Below are 19,551 nucleotides of genomic sequence, written 5' to 3'. Positions count from 1 at the left end.
ATCCCGTCTCTACTGAAAATACAAAAATTAGCCAGACGTGATGACATGCGCCTGTAATCCCAGCTACTCGGGAGGCTGAGAAAGGAGAATTGCTTGAACCCGGGAGGCGGAGGTTTTAGTGAGCTGAGATCGTGCCATTGCACTCCAGCCTGGGCAACAAGAGCGAAACTCCGTCTCAGAAAAAAAGAAAAAGAAAAGGAAAAAAAAGAAATTGGAGAAAGGAAGGATCCTGGAGAAAAGCAAAATAGAGGGAAAGTGAAAAGGACAGCATCAGAGCCATGCACAGCCACCAGAAGCAAGAGGACTGGAGTCCATGTCAGGGCCTCCCTTCTGGTCCTGATGGGAGAGGGGAGGCTGCAGGGGGAGGAGGGAGAACCAAGGACCTGGCCATCCCATTTCACACATGTGGCCATTTACATTTTAATTCTGAGTAATGTTTGGCTTCAGAAAACAGAAGTAGGATTCTCACATTCTTAGATAAAATTAAACCCCAAGAATACAAGTTTTAATATAGAGGATCTGGTGACCCCAAATAAGAGCAAAAGAAAAAGGTTAATTGACTTACTTATGTTTATCTAAATAGATTAAAATCAAACTGAAAATCTCACTATAAATTTGGGTATATGGCATTAATTAGGGCCATACTGAAAACATTGTGTTTTCATTTTAGCATTTAGAATTCATGCTGCATTCAGTTTGAATTCATTTTCCCTTTTAATATATTTTAATCACTTAATTCATTAAATCATATGAATTGGAAATGTATTATAATAAATTAGGAATATTAATTATAACATCCAATATAGCTAAAATATATACATATGAATAAAATGCATAGATTGATTGATGATGCCATCTGTTTTTAGTACATAACCAATAGATTCACTGCAAGAATGGATTTATTATCTCCTTTCAATGGTTTCATCATTATTTAAATAACTAAATTCGGAGAACTTTGAACTAAATCACACATGGGCAAATATACACTCATAGAGAAAGTGACACTCATAGTTTAACCTTTTTTGTACACATGGAATATCCCTTCTCAAGCACTATAATAAAGTGGATGTGCTTATAATCTGGGTACATGAACAAGACACCTATATAGGAATACAAACATCATCTCTCTTGGGTGGGTGCCAAGCAAGCCCTGGGTAGAACTGTAAGTTGGGTAAAGTTGTTTCCCACTTCTTTTTCTCTTTCCTTATTTGACCCAAAAGATCCTTGAGTCTCCCTTACCCAGGTGCTGTGACCACCCTCAGGCTGGGCAACCATAACCCCCTCAAGCACACTGTCCCTCTACATCCCTCCCTCTTCCTTCCCTGTCATGTTCCAACGGAGGCACCATATGTGAAACGCTGCATTCATGGTTTCCAACTTAGGGATTTAGAGTCCAAGAGTGCTCTGAAGATTTCCACTTTTTCTGCTTTCATTTGCTGATGAATGAAAATAATTCCCGTAGGCATATTCGGAATCATCAGAGGCCACCCTGTATGAATGAAGCATGCTCTATTTTGTTTGTAAGCTGGGTTGGAAGAGCTGCAGGGCTGAGGCCTCTGGATACATCCTTGGCTGTTCACAAAAGAGGTGTTTGTTTGTTTGTTTGTTGTCTTTAAAGAGGGATATTTCTTCATTTTGAAAACACTATTTTAGCAAAGCTGAGCAACACCAACGTAGCAAGTAATATATTAATTAACCCTCTCCATTCATTTGACAAATATTTCCTGAACATTTATGAGGTGTCTGGCATTGCACTGGGTTTAGGGATAGGGATATATAACAGAGACATTTCCTCCCAGAACACATATCCTAACAGGAGAAGACGGACAATAATGATAAACATAACAAATAAGTTAGAACATGACAAATCCTATGAAGAATTCAATAGCACTTGAAGATAAACAAGAATGCTGGCTTGGGGTGAGGGTGTGGTTCCAAGTGTAGTTTTAAACGGTGTGGTTAGAGTCACCTCACAGAGAGAGCAGCACTTGGGCACTACTGAAAGAGCCTGGGGATGGCCTGGCACGGTGGCTCACGCCTGTAATCCCAGCACTTTGGGAGGCTGAGGCGGGCGGATCACGAGGTCAGGAGATCGAGACCATCCTGGTTAATACGGTGAAACCCTGTCTCTACTAAAAATACAAAAAAAATAGCCGGGTGTGGTGGCAGGTGCCTGTAGTCCCAGTTACTCGGGAGGCTGAGGCAGGAGAATGGCGTGAACCCGGGAGGCGGTGCTTGCAATGAGCCGAGATGGCGCCACTGCACTCCAGCCTGGGTGACAGAGCGAGACTCTGTCTCAAAAAAAAAAGAAAAAAGAAAAGAAAGAAAGAGAAAAGAAAGAGGCTGGGGATGTAGCCAGGTGTCCCGGCACATCTGTGACATGAATGAGTTTTTCTGTAATCAAAAAATTAAGTAGAGAAGATGCCAATCCTTCGATCCCTGAAGAACGCTGAAGCATAAAGTGTAAAAGAAGGGTATTCCTGCATGAATCATGCTCTTTGTCCATATACGTGCAAAAGTTTTCAGATGCAGCTTTGCCAATATAGCCTGTGTGTTAAGTAGCCACTTTATTTTGTTTCTAATTTAAATTTTAAAATTGTTCCCCAAATCAAAGGGCAGCCAGGAGAACATGCATCTCAAAATACACAGCAAAAATATTTTGCATTTACTTATAAAAGATTAAAATTTTCTTTTGATAAAAAGAAGAGTAAAATGTAGAGTGGTTTTGTTGTTGTTGAATCAAATACCTAAATTAAGCATAACGTGCCTTGGCCTCACACCTTCTGTCTCTCATGTAAGAGACGTTCTTATTTCCGCGGGTCTTCTGAGATAAAACTCCTTGTGTCAATTCTTCCAGTCTCTCGTTTCGCTTCTGATTCCTTTGAAATGTTTAGAGCATATCCCTGTTAAGCATAATTTTAACATTTTGTGCATCATTCCTGCAGCCCTTTAAGACAGTGGTTAAATTTAATAAGTCTAGGGAATGAGGATCACTCTAATGCCTTTTATTTCTTCATGTGCTTCATCCATGAGGTTGTGGCATATTTTATGGAGAGAAATGTCTAAGGCACTCATTATGAAGTTAAAATCACCTTTCCAAAATTCTATAGTTCTAAAGAAATACATTTGGATTTTTATTGGTAGGCTATTAAAGCAAATACTGGCAATCAAATATAAAGCAAACACTTATTTTTTTTCCGTTTCCTTTTGTATGCCTTAATTCAGTTTGGTGCGATTAATTGTTAGCAGATACTTTATATGAAAAACATGTTTTGGTGTAGGTAGGGAAACCTTACACTGTAAAGCAAAAGTGGTGTCCTTTGCTCTTTCAGATAAGGAGACAAGGAGGCATCCAGCTCCTGGTGGACCTGTTGGATCATCGGATGACCGAAGTCCACCGTAGTGCCTGTGGAGCTCTGAGAAACCTGGTGTATGGGAAGGCCAACGATGATAACAAAATTGCCCTGAAAAACTGTGGTGGCATCCCAGCACTGGTGAGGTTACTCCGCAAGACGACTGACCTGGAGATCCGGGAGCTGGTCACAGGTTAGAATCATTATTAAATTATTATATTATATCTCAAGATCAACTTTCCATTATCCAACACAGAGGCAAATGTACTAATCAAATAAATATTGTGGTGTTCTAATAACATAGGCGGTCTCAATATGTGTTTTCAAATGAGTAAACAACTGAAGAAAATGGTATCAGATGTGACATGCATGGATTCATATTCAATAATCCAGTAAATGTAATCCTCACTAAAATTCTGTGATCATAAACAGTTTTTGTCAGTGGATTTAGAAGTAGTTGAGCATCGTACAATACCCAGGGCTCTTTATTAGAATAGCATTAATAATAATTGATCAAAGGACAAGGTGTGTCAGTTTTTGCTAATAAGGTATACATTCCGGTTTCTAGTGTGGTTAACAACAGACGGCTTATCCTACTTAGCAGTTAATTTTTTAAATGAAATATTCATGTCTATTAAAAGTCACAATTATTACATATTAAGGAATTTTCAAAAAGGGAACATTAAAGCTTTTTCATGATTGTAGAACTTTTGGGCTTAGTAAAATGGAGATAATTATAGTAGCCACACCACAGTCGTGAGGGTTTCATAAATGAGACCCTGTAAAACATTTGGCACATATATGGAATACATGTAAACACAGTCAGTGTTAGCCATAAGCTGTCATCCCTCCCTTTTAAAATGTGCAGTGTTACTTGGAGTACTAATGGCCCAGGTGGCCTCAATACAGCATTTCAAATAACTCTGCTGCTTACTCATCTTAATCAGGCTCACTGCCGTTCTAGGTGATATTTGGTTTTCAGTTCATCAAAAAGTACCCCATCAGCAAGTATTTAGCAAATGGATTGCATAGTTGACTGTCTAAAAAGATCTTTTAATCATCTGTGATTCCATCGACCTTCTGTCTTAACTCTAAAATTTCCTTGTAGCTATGCTGATGAAGTAGATGAAAATGTGTTTTTAAAGAAAATACATTATTCAAGCTAGAGAGTCATAAATATTTGTCCAGTCCCGGGTCAAGACTCCCAATTTTGTATATTTTCTTAAATGTACACTCTTTGAGATTATTGTCACATTTCTTTCTCACTCTTGGTTATATTAGAACTAGATGTAAATTGGTTTTTTTCTTTTTTCTTTCCATAACTAGAAAATCATCTTTGTGGAAAAAATAATAATTGTTAAGAATTGCCCTGCTACTAAAGCAATGTTTCACACCAAACTAATGTGGGGAGACATGAGTCAGGGAAAGTAAAAGTACTTTTATCTACACAGTATGATATCTATGATAGTTTAGGGGTGAGTTATGTAACTGAAAATATTTCCTACCATTATGGTTAGGAACACCCATCCTTATATTTGTGGGTTGTGCTTAAGTTGGAACTGCCTGCAAAAGAAAGAGCTCAGTGCATGTGATGGGGACAGGAGGCTTCCGTGCAGTAAGACTCCACCAACAGAAACATGAAGCCATGAGAAATGAAGACCAGCAGAGCACCTTCTGTGTACACCGTATGGATTCATTTATGATTTGAAAAGAATTGGATTTGACTAGAATTTGAATTTGCTCCAACACAAAATTCATTGTGTAGAAGAACCCCTCTGTGGTGGCTTCCCTGATTGCCAGAGAAACTCAGCCACGTGCCAAAGGTTGAGATGAATGATGGCTTAAAACAGAATGGAAATGCCATACCCCTGACACATGACATCTTCTGCAGCATGTGTCTTATCCTGTGCTGCCATTTGAAGCAGCTGTAAAGGAACTGACCGCAGTCTACTCCATTGCCTTCGACATTGCTTCCAACAGCTTCTGGGTGTCAGCCGTTCACGTGTGCCTGGGCAACATCAGAAATTCCTATGTGAGCCCCATTTGGAAAACCAAAGGCATAACCTCTTGTTTCTTTTCCTGGTGAAACGCAGGCTGTAGGAAGGATGCTTGCTTGATGTATGGAGAGGATACACTCTTATTCCACTTCTTTTAAGAAGAAGGAGATTTGCACCCACTGTCATGTCTTGACCCACTGTGTTTTCATCAGCATCTTTAGAAAATCCACAAGCCACTTGGCCAAGCTTCCACTCTAGTAAAGGAAATTGGAAGAGAGCATCTAGGAGAACATTCTAGTGTGGAAGGAATTGCTACTGTAAGCCAGTCTAGCGATTGGCTCTAGACAAAGCCTTCTGAGTTTCCTTACTGACCGAAACCTGAGGGGGCCTGGAAACCTGCAGGACTCAGCTGACATCTGCACAGTCATTGCCTCAATGATGTAAAGCAAGCCAAAGCCAGCTTCACTGCACAAAGCAAAACTAAAATGAGGCAAAAGGAATTCACCTCAGAGAAAGCTTGGATTCTGTTGACCAAGCCTTGGATGCCCTCAGTTGACCACACAGTGCAGCCATGGAGATGTCTACACCAGTGCCCCCTACAGTGGTGAGGCTCTGCTCTGAATGGTCAGGAGTGTGCAGCACTGGCTGCTAAATATTTAAAACGATGGTCCTGACAAACATGTCCACATTTTGGGAACTTGCTAGATGAGCAGCAAGGGAGTGGATGACTCCAAGAGGTGGAGTAGGGTACAAGAAGAAAGGCTGGCTTCACGTCTTTTGTCGCAAGGAGCCGCCGCAAATCTGTTTAGGAATTAGGTCAGGTATCCATGCATGAATTAAACAAAACAAAGATCTAAGTGTAAGAACTATACCCCTTACTTCCTTTGCAATTCTCCCGTGGATCTAATACAGAGCTCAGCAAAGAAAAATGACTTAGTACGTTACAGGAGCCCCACCAGTACAGGGGAGTTTTTTCTGATCACTTTCCTACCTATTATCTCATGGATGAGAGCAAATGTTGAACAAAAAATTACAGGGGAAGGCAGGGTGAGGTCTCCCTTTGAATTTCTTACTTATTTGTAGACTAGGATATATTATAAACAAATATTCAAAAGAACAATTTTAGTGATTTTTAAAAAACTAAAGCACAGTTTATAAACCAGATTTTAGATTAGACCTAGCTGTATATCCAGAAGAACCTATGATGGCAAGAGTGCCAAATTATAAATAAGAAAGAAATGATCTTGCAGAGTTTTAAATTATGTATTGAATATTGCTTGGCAAACAATTTGAACAATGATAAAGAGTTAAAATTGAGATATTTACATGCATTTATATTCAACACATAAACATGCATGCTGAAAAAAACAGCTGCCTGTTTGCACGGCAATATCTCTTCACAGCAGAATATATTTTGCTGCCTGCTATGTCTTGCAATAAATAATTTTCTTCCTATGCAATAATTACTATGAGATGATGATGATAATTTTATTTAAATCCAATCGAAGCTATTGTATGCTAGCCATTGCTTGAAAAGCTCCGAAGCAAATAAACTTTGATTAGAAATGCTGCACGTCCTTTGGGCCTGACTAATATAATTTTTCTCTCTCTAAATATGGAAATAATGGACCAAAATTTTGAGTACACCCAACTAAAGATTTCAGAATGCTTTACAAATCATAATAAAATGGTTTTTATTCAACTATAGAACTTAGTAAATAAGTTTCATTTTGGTGAAAGCACGTGTCTTGAGAGCTCTGCTTCTCCAGGAGCACAGTGTCCGTCCATCTGATGCTTCACATATCCAGATGGCCATTCCTTTTAGTTAAGGAGTCAGGCTGAGGACTCAACCTTGTCCTTCATTTCGGGCATCATTAATTCCCTTCTTTCTCCATAGAAGTCCCTTCCAGAATCTTCTGTCTTCGGGACGGATTTGGATATTGCTCTCCAGACCTGCACAGCAATCCTGGATTAGAACTTCTGTTTCCAAGATCCTGTGCCCTCTTCTCTCTCGTTTTTCTCTCTCATAAGTTCCTGAAAAGGGATGCTTAGGAGATTAAATTCAAAAAAAATAAGTCTTTAACCCTCACACATGAGTGATGTTTACTAGATACACAATTCTAGATGGAAAATTCTTTTTCTCAGGAATATTTTCTATAATTTAATTTTAACCTTAATACTATTAAATTCTCTTGTGATATATCTAGGTGTGTGCCTTTAAAAAAAAAATCATTGAACATTTTCAATTTAAAGAGTCATGACCTTCTTCAGTGCCAGAAAATTTTCTTCTTCTCTTTTAAAATAATTCTTTTGTCTCCATTTCTTCTGTCCTCTCTTTCTGAAATTAGTCAGATTTTGTGCCTCTTGGATTATTTCTCTTGTATTTTCTTATGTAATATGGAGCCCTTTGCCTTTTTATCATATGTTCTGAAAGAATTTGCTGATATCCAACATTTATTTTCCCCCAATTTTTCTGTGACTTCCATGCTCCCACTACCAGGGGTCCAAGAGAATATCATCTCTTTAAAAGAAAAATTCTAAGAATTCTCTTTTGTGTTTTTTAATAGCTCCTATTTTTGTTTTATGAATGTAAGATATTTTTGAATTTCTCTAAGGATATTAGTTAGAACTGAAGTTTGTTTTTATCTCTTTGGCATGAATTATCTCAATTTTTTTCATTGTCAGCTTTTCTTTTTTTATGGTGGGCTTTTTCACTGATTTTGCAGGCTTACTTCAAATCTGTGGTGGTCTTCAAGTTTTCTGCTCATTTTTAAAATAGTGGAATGGAGTTTTTCTGAGCTCTCTGCATGTCGGTGAAGCTTGTTCACAGTGAAGCTTCGCTTCAGGGCGAATGGGTGGGAGGGAACTGTTGTAGTGGGGAGTCTTTTAAGTGTCTTAATGAGGAGGGTTTTTCTCTAAGGCCCAGATATCCTCAGTACCTTTTTGATTCTCCCCATCACAATCCATCTCTTTGGAGATTCTTCTGAGTTGTTTATTTTGTTTGTTGCCCTGGAGGAAGGGGACAGTACTTTCCTGTCTGCTGGGTATTCTTTCAACCTAGGTGGAAGTGGAGAATGAGAGGTGACTACTTCCTTTCAATCACCCCTTTCTAGCTTGTCTTCCCATTTCTGCACCCCAGGTGCCTGCCATCTCTTGAGTATAAATCTTTCCTAGTGTTCCACCAGGACAGTTAGCCACCTCCCTGGGATAGGGTCCCCTCTGTGTGTATCCTGGGCTATGCTGGCTTCTCCCTGAGCTCCATCTGTCAGCTCACCTCTGGCTGTTTTGTATCTTACAGAAATGTGATGAAATTTCTTGTCTGAATTACTCCTTCCATTCTCTTCTCTATTCCATTATGTCCATGGTAAATAACATCTTCTGTCCTGTATGAGTTCAGAACTCATACAGTGAACGCTGAACAGTTTTGAAGATTAAACAAAGTGTAAATATGTTTACAGATATTATCTCTGTTGCTGACAGAAGCCAGGCTGGAGGCCTTCTTTAAGGTCAGCCAAGTGACCTTGCTAATTTAATAGAAGTTCAGGTATAGCATTAATGAAGCACCCTGCATGAAAGGAGACACTGGAACAGAGAGGATGCATTTATCCCACTAACATCCCCAGCCTGTTTTTCCTTCACCCTCTTTGTTATGATCACCCAGAGGCGTAGCCCCTCTCCCCAGAGCAGGAGCTAAGTAGTTTGTCAAGAAAGCTCTTCTTCTATCTTGATGGCACTTTTTGGGGATCACCTGGAATTCCTGGTGGGCAATTCATATATTACACCAAGAGGCACCAAAAGGGGTCAGAGGAGCAAATTATTTAAACCAAATTCAGGGTTACTATGTTCCCAAGATTTAAAATTAAGTCCAGTTTTATTTCTTATTCCAAATAATGTCCAGGTACCTTGTCCAACATAGCAAATTAGAGGTTCTGTGAGAAGATTAAACAACATCCCAAAGATAAAAATGAATACAGAGATTTCAACAATGAAATGCCAGCAATGTAGAGATGCTTCAAATTTTAATATAAACCCTACCAAATATCAAATTCCCATGGAGAAATTAAAAATCAAAGTTTAAATCCACTTTCATGTTGAAGTCCAAATACATTAAGGTTCAAAGGAATTAAAGTCAAAAAATCAATACCTCTTGCCATTGTGTGTTAAAGTTCAAAATCCACAATTCTTAAGTTAGCTGATGTGTAAAAATCATCTTCTCCCAATTTTTTATTCTGCACAGTCTCAGCCAGGGGGATTCTTGTGCCTCTATGGGGCCTGGGTCCTTTAGCAGCCTGAATTCGGGGCTGCCTCACGCTGGAATTGGCCACATACTTTCAGGACGTCAGAGGATGCAAGATTGCATTGTCAGTTCTCCCACCTCTCACTGTTCAAAGGTGTGAACAATGGTCCCTGCCCATCAAATGTAGCAAGCAAGTCATTGTGACCCCCTAAGGGAAAGTATCACAGGCACAGGCATGTTCCCAGAAGCCAGCCCTCACCAGGTTTGCCTAGGGTGTCAGTGGAGTTTGTATTGGTCATCTGTGGCTGCTGTGACAGTTCACCACACATTTAGCAGCTTAACACAAGGAAGATTGATTTTCTTACAGTTCTGGAGGTTACAGGCCTGACACAGACTCACCTGGCTACAATCCAGCTGTCACCGGGGCTGTGTTGCTTTCAGGATGCTCTAGGGGACAGTCCATTTCCTCGCCTTTTCCAGCTTCCAAAGCTGCCCACATTCTTTGGCTCATGACCCCTTTCCACTGCCTTCAAAGCCAGTAGCATTGCATCCCTGATGAGTCCTCCATGGTCACATTTTCCTCTGATCACTGCCAGAAATGATTCTCTACTTTTAAAGCCCCGTGTGATTAGATTGCGCCCACCGGGCTGATCCAGGATTCTCTCCATGTTAGTCTCCCCATTTTAGATTCTTTACCTTCATCCCATCTGCAAGCCCCTTTTGCCATGTAAAGGAGCCCATTCATAGGTCCTGAGGAGTCAAATGTGGACACCTTTGGAGAATGATTATTCTGCTCCCCACAGTGTCTGAGGGAAGTGAGCACATGGAGACCCCTTGGATTTAGTCGGGGGATGCCAGCCTGCTGTTGTGTGGCTTTGAGAGTCCATCATCTGTGGACTTAACCTGAATTGGGAGAAATAAGTCCAGGCAAAGGTTCATTCTGGCATGATGCATTTCCCACTCGAAGGGAGATTCCTGGATTCCCATTGTCTCTTCTTTGGGAAACTGGAATCACAGGAATTGTTGCCACCTTGCAACATTTAGATACTGGCAGCAGAGGCGCCTGTCTCCAGGTGCATCATGGTTTGACCAGGGAGGCAGAAGCACTGTAGATGACATGGAAAGGGGGACTTGTTATCAGGATTAGACCTGACACCACGGTGAGAGCTGGTGAAAACGCCTGTGGAAGGCTTTGCCGCTGTGTCTGGTGATGGGCCTGCAGTTGACACGGGCCAGCAGGCAGCAGTCAGAAAGAACAGCAGGATGTGAAGCAGGGGAAGCCAGAGCCAGCTGCCACTCATGGGGACAAATGGCACCCCTCTTTTGCCTCTCGCTGGCTGCAAATCTGCCACATGAGTGATACACAAAGCTGCCGCTCTTTGCCACGGAACTCTGCATGATTATTCCTGGCCAGGACCTAGGGAAGTGGAAAGAGGGGATGTGGTGGGAGCTGTCAGAGCTGTGGCCTAAAAGGTGGAGCAGCAGCAGGGGGTACGTGCACACACTGCAGCAGCCCTGATGCCCTCTGCCCGCGGCCCTCAGAGCTCAGCACTGTGCTTCACTTGGACCTGCCAGGCATCCCGCAGATGTCTCCATGGACAGTCTCAACCTGCAACCAAGCAGGGAGGGAAATCCTGGGAAGCATAGTTGCAGTTCAGCTGGGGTGACACAGCACAAACCCACCACTCCAGGTCTTATATGAGGTGGTTTCTTTCCCTTCCTACATAATGGAAACCTTTGATTTTGGATTTCCTCTATGGGAGTCAGGTGTTTTGGTCCAGTGTCCCATGAGTGTGTTCTGTCCCATGACAAGCCTTCCACTGTCCTGTGGTTTGTTAGCAGGTTTTCCTCAATCCTATGGGGCAACAGTGATTTCTCTGCTTTTTATGATGGAATTGATTTGCTCCCCTATCCCTACGAAGATTGCAAAATCACCCTCAACAGACTCCTGAATTGAAGCTGCTCTTGCCATTGGGGGAACCTGCTGCGCCTTCAAGCCCAGACCTCTGCTGTGTGCACTGCAGGCCACTGTCTCTGCTTGCTCCTGCTCTAGGCCCTGAGAAATGCATTTTTCCAGCACTTCTTTTTACTGCTGGGATGGGATGTCCTTCTGGGATTCATTTTCCTCTGCTTTCCTTCTGCAGATCTCAGGAAGGCTCAGTTCTCTTGAACCTGCTTCCTAAGTTGGACACTTTGCTTTTTAGCACGTGGAAGTGTAGCAGTGTTTGCTGAAATTGAATCCTGCCTGCCTTCTACTTTTCCTTTGTTCTTGAACCTGAAAGCATTGCACTAGAGGCAATATGCTTTTCTACCATTCTCTTCTAGATTCTAGAACAGGACTTGGCAAGCTTTTTCAGTAAAAGGACAGATAGAAAATATTTTAGCTTGTAGGCCCTAGGTCTCTGTTACAACTACTCAACTCTACCTGTGCTGGATGAAAGCACCATAGATAATACATCAACAAATGTGTATGGCTGTGTATTAAACTGTATTTATGCAAGCAGGTAGCTCAGGCCATAGTTTATAGAACCTTCTATTTCATACTGTCTTCTGCAACCAAGTTCTAACAGAATAAAGAAGAAGGCCACATTGTCACCTCATTACTGCTAGGGGTTGGGTTGGAGGCCAGACTCCAGGCCTTTTAGCCACATTGGTTTGCTCACACAGAATGCCAGATGCCAGAATTAGTTAGACTTATCTACCATGGCACAGGCAGCCGTTGGATCAGGGCAGCTTCCCTTCTCCTCTGCCAGCCACTAGGGCACATCTTATGGAGACCAGGGGAAGCAGAGTTCCTCATGGTCTTTCATCCCACAGTGGAAGAAGCTCAGAGCTGGGCCAAGCCCTGCACGCTTACTAGTGCCTTGGACAAGTTCCTCTACCTCTCAGGGGAAGAGCAAGTGAGGGGCTGGGAGAGTCCAGTGTTACAGTAATTGTGCTCCATTCGCAGTAAGGAAACATCAGGCCTGGGGAAGAATCCTTCCCAGTACATTGCTGTTAATTCTGATGGATAAATGACGGGCAGAGGAGATAAGTATTTGGTCTACCTTTTGATGGCAAGTCATCTCCTAACCAGCTTTGTATCTCATGCCTTCTATGCTGAGACATTGCCTGTTCTTGTCTCCTGTCATTTTGACCATTTTAGGATTATCTCTTCACAGAGGCAAGCCCAAATCATATGCACAGGCAGAGGGCAAAAACTTACAACCCTCAGCACTGTTCTGATTCCTAATTGCTTCCCCAAACAGACTGACTGTAATCCAATTAGGAAATCCACACCTTTAACTTTCTGTATACTCCACCCTCAGTCCTAGAGACAGAAGCCATTCTGTAGACTGTGAGTCTCATTCATTCATTCATTAAACAAATTGCTGCTGAGTGCCTACTATAGTTAACCCTTGAACGACCCAAGAGTTAGGGGTGCTGACAACCCCTAGAGCTGAAAATTTGCATACAATTTGGCTCCCCAAAACTTAATTACAAATAGCTTACTGTTGACTGGACACCTTACCAGTAACATAAAAAGTCAATTTACATATATTTTATGTACATATTATATACTCTATTTTTACAACAGTGTAAGCTAGAGAAAATAAAATGTTATTAAGAAAATTATAAGGAAGAGAAAATATGTATGCACTTTATTAAGTAAGAGTGGATCCTCATAAGGTCTTCATTCTCATCATCTTTGCATTGAGTAGGCTGAGGAGGAGGAAGCAGAGAGGTTGGTCTTGCTGTCTCAGGGGTGGCAGAAGTGGAAGAAAATCTGTATATAAGTGTACCTGTGCAGTTCAAACCATGTTGTTCAAAGTCAAATGTATATGGAAGTGAAGTTTAGGTGCTTGGGATACAAGGAGTAAGGACCCAGGCACCTTACAGCCATAGACCAGCCTTCCTTATGATATGGCTTTCTTCCTAATGGTCAAGATCATGGCACCTGTTTTTCAAGGAGCCACATGGAGGAAGGAAGAAAAGAAGGAGCAGCATTGAGAGGAGTCTTGGTATTTCCATTGATTCATATGTAGAGGAGTGAACTGTGTCAAGACAATACGTGAAATTTCATAATCTATTAACAGAACCATTGTGGGCTATTAGAAGCTGGAACTCGTAGACCTGCCCTCCTAACGCTTGTGTCGTAGTGGACAAGACAGACAATAAACTGAGACAAATAAATCTGTAATTTCAGCATGTGACAAGTGCTGTGAAGAAAAATCAAGCAGGCTAAGGAGATTAGAAAGGGATAGAAATTTACTACTTAGAATGAAGTTTGAAGAAAGGAAAAGCCCCGGATAATGATCTGTTAAACTAGAGGAAGTTTTGTCTCCCATACGTGAAATCTGGAGTTAAGTGTTCCAGGGTGATAACGCAGCTGTATCCCATAGAGTCTTCAGAAACCCTTCTAGCCATATGGCTTCTTCCAGCCATAGCTCCCCCTTCCTTATGGGATGGCTCTCTTACCAGTGACCAGGATGGTGGCACCAATGTCTCAGTGAACAAGACATTTCCATATACAGTATTTGTTTTTAATTTTTAAATTTTATTTATTTTAAAGTTCCGGGGTACGTGTACAGGATGTGCAGTTTGTTAAACAGGTAAATGTGTGCCATGGTGGCTTGCTGCACCTAGCAACCCATCATCTAGGTATTAAGCCCAGCATGCATTAGCTATTTTTCCTGATGCTCTCCCTCACCCAACTCCCTGACTGGCCCCAGTGTGGGTTGTTCCCCTCCCTGTGTCCATGTGCTCCCATTGTTTAGCTCCTACTTTTAAGTTAAGTGAGAACATGCAGTGTTTGGTTTTCTGTTCTTGTGTTAGTTTGCTGAGGATAGTGGCTTCCAGCTCCATCCATGTTTCTGCAAAGAAATGATCTCACTCCTTTTTATGGCTGTATAGTATTCTATAGTATATATATACCACATTTTCTTTATCCAGTCTATCACTGATGGGCATTTGAGTTGATTTCATGTCTTTGCTATTGTGACTAGTACTGCAATGAACATACATGTGGATGTATTTTTATAATAGAATGATTTTTATTCCTTTGGGTATATACTTAGTAATGGGATTGCTGGGTCAAATGATATTTCTGGTTCCAGGTCTTCATGGAATCACCACATTTTCTTCCACAATGATTGAACTAATTTACATTACCACCAGCAGTGTAAAAGCATTCCTGTTTCTCCGCAGCCTCGCCAGCATCTGTTGTTCCTTGACTTTTTAATAATCACCATTCTAACTGGTATGAGAAGGTGTCTCCTTGTGGTTTTGATGTGCATTTCTCTAGTGATCAGTGATGTTGAGCTTTTTTCATAGGTTTGTTGGCTGCATGAATGTCTTCTTTTGAGAAGTGTCTGTTCATGTACTTTGCCCACTTTTTAATGGGGTTGGTTTTTTTCTTATAAATGTGTTTAAGTGTTTTTGTAAACTCTGGATACTAGACCTTTGCAGATAGATAGATTGCAAAAATTTTCTCCCATTCTGTAGGTTGCCTGTTCACTCTGATGATAGTTTCTTTTGCTGTGCAGAAGCTCTTTAGCTTAATTAGATCCCATTTGTCAATTTTTGCTTTTGTGGCAATTGCTTTTGATGTATTCGTCATGAAATCTTTGCCCGTGCCTATGTCCTGAATGGTATTGCCTAGGTTTTCTTCTAGGGTTTTTCATAGTTTTGGGTTTTACATTTAAGTCTTTAATCCATCCTGAGTTAATTTTTGTATAAGGTGTAAGGAAGCGGTCCAGTTTCAATTTTCTGCATATGTCTAGCCAGTTCTCCCAGCACCATTTATTAAATAGGGAGTCCTTTCCCTGTTGCTTGTTTTTGTTAGGTTTGTCAAAGATCAGATGGTTGTAGATGTGCAGTCTTCTTTCTGAGTTCTCTATTCTGTCCCATTTGTCTCTGTTTCTCATAAACAGTCTTTTTAAGGGAGTTGTAGTTAGTTGTGCTATGGTAAGATTAGACTGCTAACATTTATATATGGGTAAGTCAAGCTTAATACCCCTTCTTTATTACCTTTGTCACAGAGTAGGACTTTCCAGATGCCTCTAGAGCCAATATGTCACATTGTTTCCTGTGTTTTACATTCTTATTGTTGTCCAATGTGCCTAACCTGAGTATCCAGGTATTCTCTGCATTTCTTTCTTGTGGACCAAGAAGAGATAAGCGTACATTTACGAACACCCACACTTACCGGTCATAGTGCTACGTACCGTCCAGTCTATCATTGCCTTGAATACTCCTGAGGTCCTGTGAGGTTGGATGTAAGGGGCATGCTTAAAGTCACAGCTGGTCTGTGGTACTTGTGTAGTCCTTGATTTCCAAAGCCAGTCTGCTTTACACCAGTGATTTTCCAGTTTCTCCAATCGTAAGAGTTTCTTTGGGGGCACTTGATAAAACAATACATATTTCTGGACCCTAGATTTTCACGGTAATAGCCTGGGAATCCACACATTTAGCAATACCCTCTCGTGGTTCTTAGGATCATGCACGTTTGAGAAACACCACTTTCTACTTTCACAGGACCAACAATTATAGCGGACTGCAGAGGGGTGGAGGATTAGGAGACACGGATGTGTTTTGAGAGACGCCAAAATAATTTGACGCTAATGGTAACTACATTATCCAATGAAAATATATGGCCCGTTTATCACTTTTTTCAAATTAGAATGAATTTGAGGTTACCTCATATTACAATGTGCTTCCTCAAGTGAGAGAGAAAATAAGTGGAATCGCTTCCACTGGATATAGAAGAAATTTCCTGTACCCCCCTCCGACTTACAGCCAGCAGTAAGCAACTGTTACTGATGGCAGTGTTAACTGGGGTGGAGCTTGCATATATTATAGTCCTTTACTTCCCTATGAAACCTTGTGAAGTTTCATCAGAACCTTCTGTACACCGATCAGAGAGTGTTTTGTGAGCATGATCCATTTTACATTCTGCAGCAGTAAAATGTTGGATGTTCTTGAACTGTCTGAAGTTGCCTTCAGTTTTCACCTCCGTGATCATTAGGGCTGGTGACGTGAGATGTATCTGTGCTTATCTCTAATTACATTTCAGAACATGCCAAAATTGTATAAAGGCTTAAAGGAAAGTTTTTCTGGGTCTTTGTGCTTTGTTTTGTATTTACCGAGATTGAAATGTACAGCACATTTCCATTTGTTAGGTCTGACAATGCATAACTGATTTGTGGCTTTACTTTGCAACTCACGAGTTACAAGTTAATTAGAAACACTTTTCCCTAATTATATTTGAGAGTTTGCTCTATTTGCTCTACAATTATCACAAAAATTACATTAACTAGTGTTAACGAACACAACATAGCAATCCCCACTGGATCCTGGAGGAGAGCACCAAATTATATAACGTCTACATCCCTTGCCCAACACCTGGTTTCCTTTCCAACAGATGTTTTTGTTTGTCATTCCTGATGAAACATTTGAAATAAACTTCCTTTTTGGTTATCCCTTAGAGGATGAAACTCAGCCTAGTGGAGGGGAAGCTTCAGTTTTGCACATGCAAAACTCTTTTCACTTAGCAACTCGCTCTTCCATCATGACGGCTGTTGTCTTTGCCATCACATCAGCTGTGTACATCAACTGTGTGCCCTCCCCAGGGAATGCCCAGAAGAAGAATCTCTGTGAAGTGGTTTCCTAAAATAGGAGCCTGTATCATGAGGCCTGTAATCCCAGAGAAGTCAGGAAATGGGACTGCTTAGAAGGTGATCTTCTTGTCTTCCTTCTTTCTTCTCCAGTTCACAATAGATGCCTGAGCAGCACTACAAGGTTGCTCAGTCGAGGTAGACAAGAGCATATGGAAATGATGTAGATGTGAGCTCTGTTCTCCAGGAGCAGTCCATTGAGTTAGGGAGAGGGAGATAGAGAACTGTTCTATAAGAAAAGCATGGAGAGAGGGCCAGAGGAGCTTAGAGGAGGAAAGAGAAACTTCAGTTGAAGAGATCAAGGAAGACTTTATGAAGAAAGCAACATTTGAAATGGGTTTTAAAGATGCATATGGGTTTGGCTTGCAGGTAATGGGAGCAGGAGAATAAAACATGGGCCACGAAGGTTGCAGGGGCAAACTCTCTTTGCATGCTTCTTTAATAAGAATGGATTGAGAACTGAGTCATCCGTGTGCATGCAGGGGTGGGTGTGTGTGTTCTTGCACACCTGCTCAGACTCAGGCAGAAGCACTCCTGCACAAAGCAGCTTCCTTCTGCATATCTGCTTGCCACTCTCCTTGCATTGAGTCCTAATGCTGTCAGCTTCAAACAGTCTGGTCTTCTCCTTCCATCCATATTTGCCTTTTAATCTACAATTCTTCTAGAAGTTAAGGGCCTTTGGGTGGAAGGAATAATGAGGAACGTGCTTGATAAGTTTCTACATAACTTGATTCACTTCACACAAAAATTGCTAGGGGCACACTCAGAGTCAGCTGTGTCCTCGTTGATGAGACAAAATAATTCCACGGACTATTAATTCACAATAGTGAACAAGGATTAATCTACTATGCAAATGACAGTCGGCCAACTTAAAAGTTAGGACATATTTTCAGGCAATTTAAAAACCATGGAACCTTGAGCATAAAAGTATTCAGTACTTCAAGTACAGCAGTCTATAGCAAACACAGTTAGCACTTAAAATTATGATACATATTAGTTAAAAGAGCTGCTTGCCCTACATAGTATTTGGCTTTCATGCATGTTGGATTTTTTTTTGAGAAAATGGATTTTAATTCATAAGTGCAATTCTGTTTTCAAGTGGCATACCTGCTCTGTTCACAAATTTATTTTCTGAGGCTTATCTGTGCAGTTAATTAAAAGCAAACATGAACATGCGCTCTTATCTGGTTTCCAGATATACTTAACAGTGAACCACATTTGCATTCACAGGTATCAGTAGAAAAAAGGCTACTTTCATTTCTCACATTTTATGTCAAGTGATTCTTTTTAGATTAGAAAGAACCGTCCCCCATCCTTTATTCTTTAAAATTATTCCCCTCCATCGTTAGTGAGAGGCAGTAATATGCATGGAAATCTAAGACTGTGAAATACTGATTTCAAAGCATTCAGAAACACTTTTATTAACAAAAAGAAGTCTTGGACATTAGCGGTTTTTGTTATGTTTCAGTCTTTGCCTTTTAAGTGAGTTTGCAGTTTTGAAGCAGATGTTTAATTTTATATTGGTTCTACGCATGCTCATGGTAATGAAAGAAAAGAGTTTGAGAGAAAGAGAAAGAGGGAGGGACAGAGAGAGACAGCATGAGCGAGCAAGAAAGAGAGAGAGTACACAAAACTAGGCCAGGCGCGGTGGCTTATGCCTGTAATCCCAGCACTTTGGGAGGCTGAGGCAATTGGATCACTTGAGGTCAGGGGTTCGAGACCAGCCTGGCCAACATGATAAAACCCTGTCTCTACTAATAATACAAAAAATTAGCCAGGCACGGTGGCAAGCACCTGTAATCTCAGCTAGTCAGGAGGCTGAGGCAGGAGAATCACTTGAACCCAGGAGGTGGAGGTTGCAGTGAGCTGAGATTGCACCACTGCACTCTATCCTGGGCAACAAGAGCAAAACTTGGTCTCAAAAAAAAAAAAAAAAAGAAAGAAACTAAATTGATTTGCTGTTCTTTAGCAGTGGGGACTTAGCTGCTGGGTATCTGTACCCGCTAGCTGGAGAGTGTCGATGCCATCCTCTCTACTTTTGACCTTGGGGCATTTTCTGATCTGTGTAATCACTTATGCACAGCCAATCACGTGCATCCTTTATTAAGGACATGTATGGGTGGAGGGGCATGTTAATATGCCTTACTTTCCATGCCTTTTTCAGGAGACTTCCTAAGGCTTTGTTAAATTAACAGGAGATAGAAATTTGTATTTAACACACAGTTATAGTTATGAGATGAACATGGATCATTTAGGATTTTCAAGCAGTCTATCAATTTAATAATTTTCTGCAAAACTGCCCTTGCTAT

At 41.0% G+C, this 19,551-nt stretch overlaps 1 protein-coding gene across 4 annotated transcripts in view; it reads left to right on the top strand.

Annotated features, from left to right (window-relative positions):
• The window catches only part of CTNND2 (catenin delta 2), a 938,532-nt gene that overhangs the window by 706,626 nt on the left and 212,355 nt on the right, over window positions 1-19,551 (top strand). For all 4 annotated transcript variants that reach the window (XM_034959739.4, XM_034959737.3, XM_034959738.3 and 1 more), the window contains one exon: window positions 3,333-3,546. In XM_034959739.4, the coding sequence (XP_034815630.1) occupies window positions 3,333-3,546 (214 nt within the window). The remainder of the gene's footprint in view (window positions 1-3,332; window positions 3,547-19,551) is intronic.

Source organism: Pan paniscus, chromosome 4 (genome assembly GCF_029289425.2).
Source record: "Pan paniscus chromosome 4, NHGRI_mPanPan1-v2.0_pri, whole genome shotgun sequence".
In the NCBI taxonomy this organism is placed as follows: domain Eukaryota; kingdom Metazoa; phylum Chordata; class Mammalia; order Primates; family Hominidae; genus Pan; species Pan paniscus.
The sequence above is the reverse complement of the archived record's forward strand: the minus strand, read 5'-3'. Positions and strand labels throughout refer to the sequence as shown.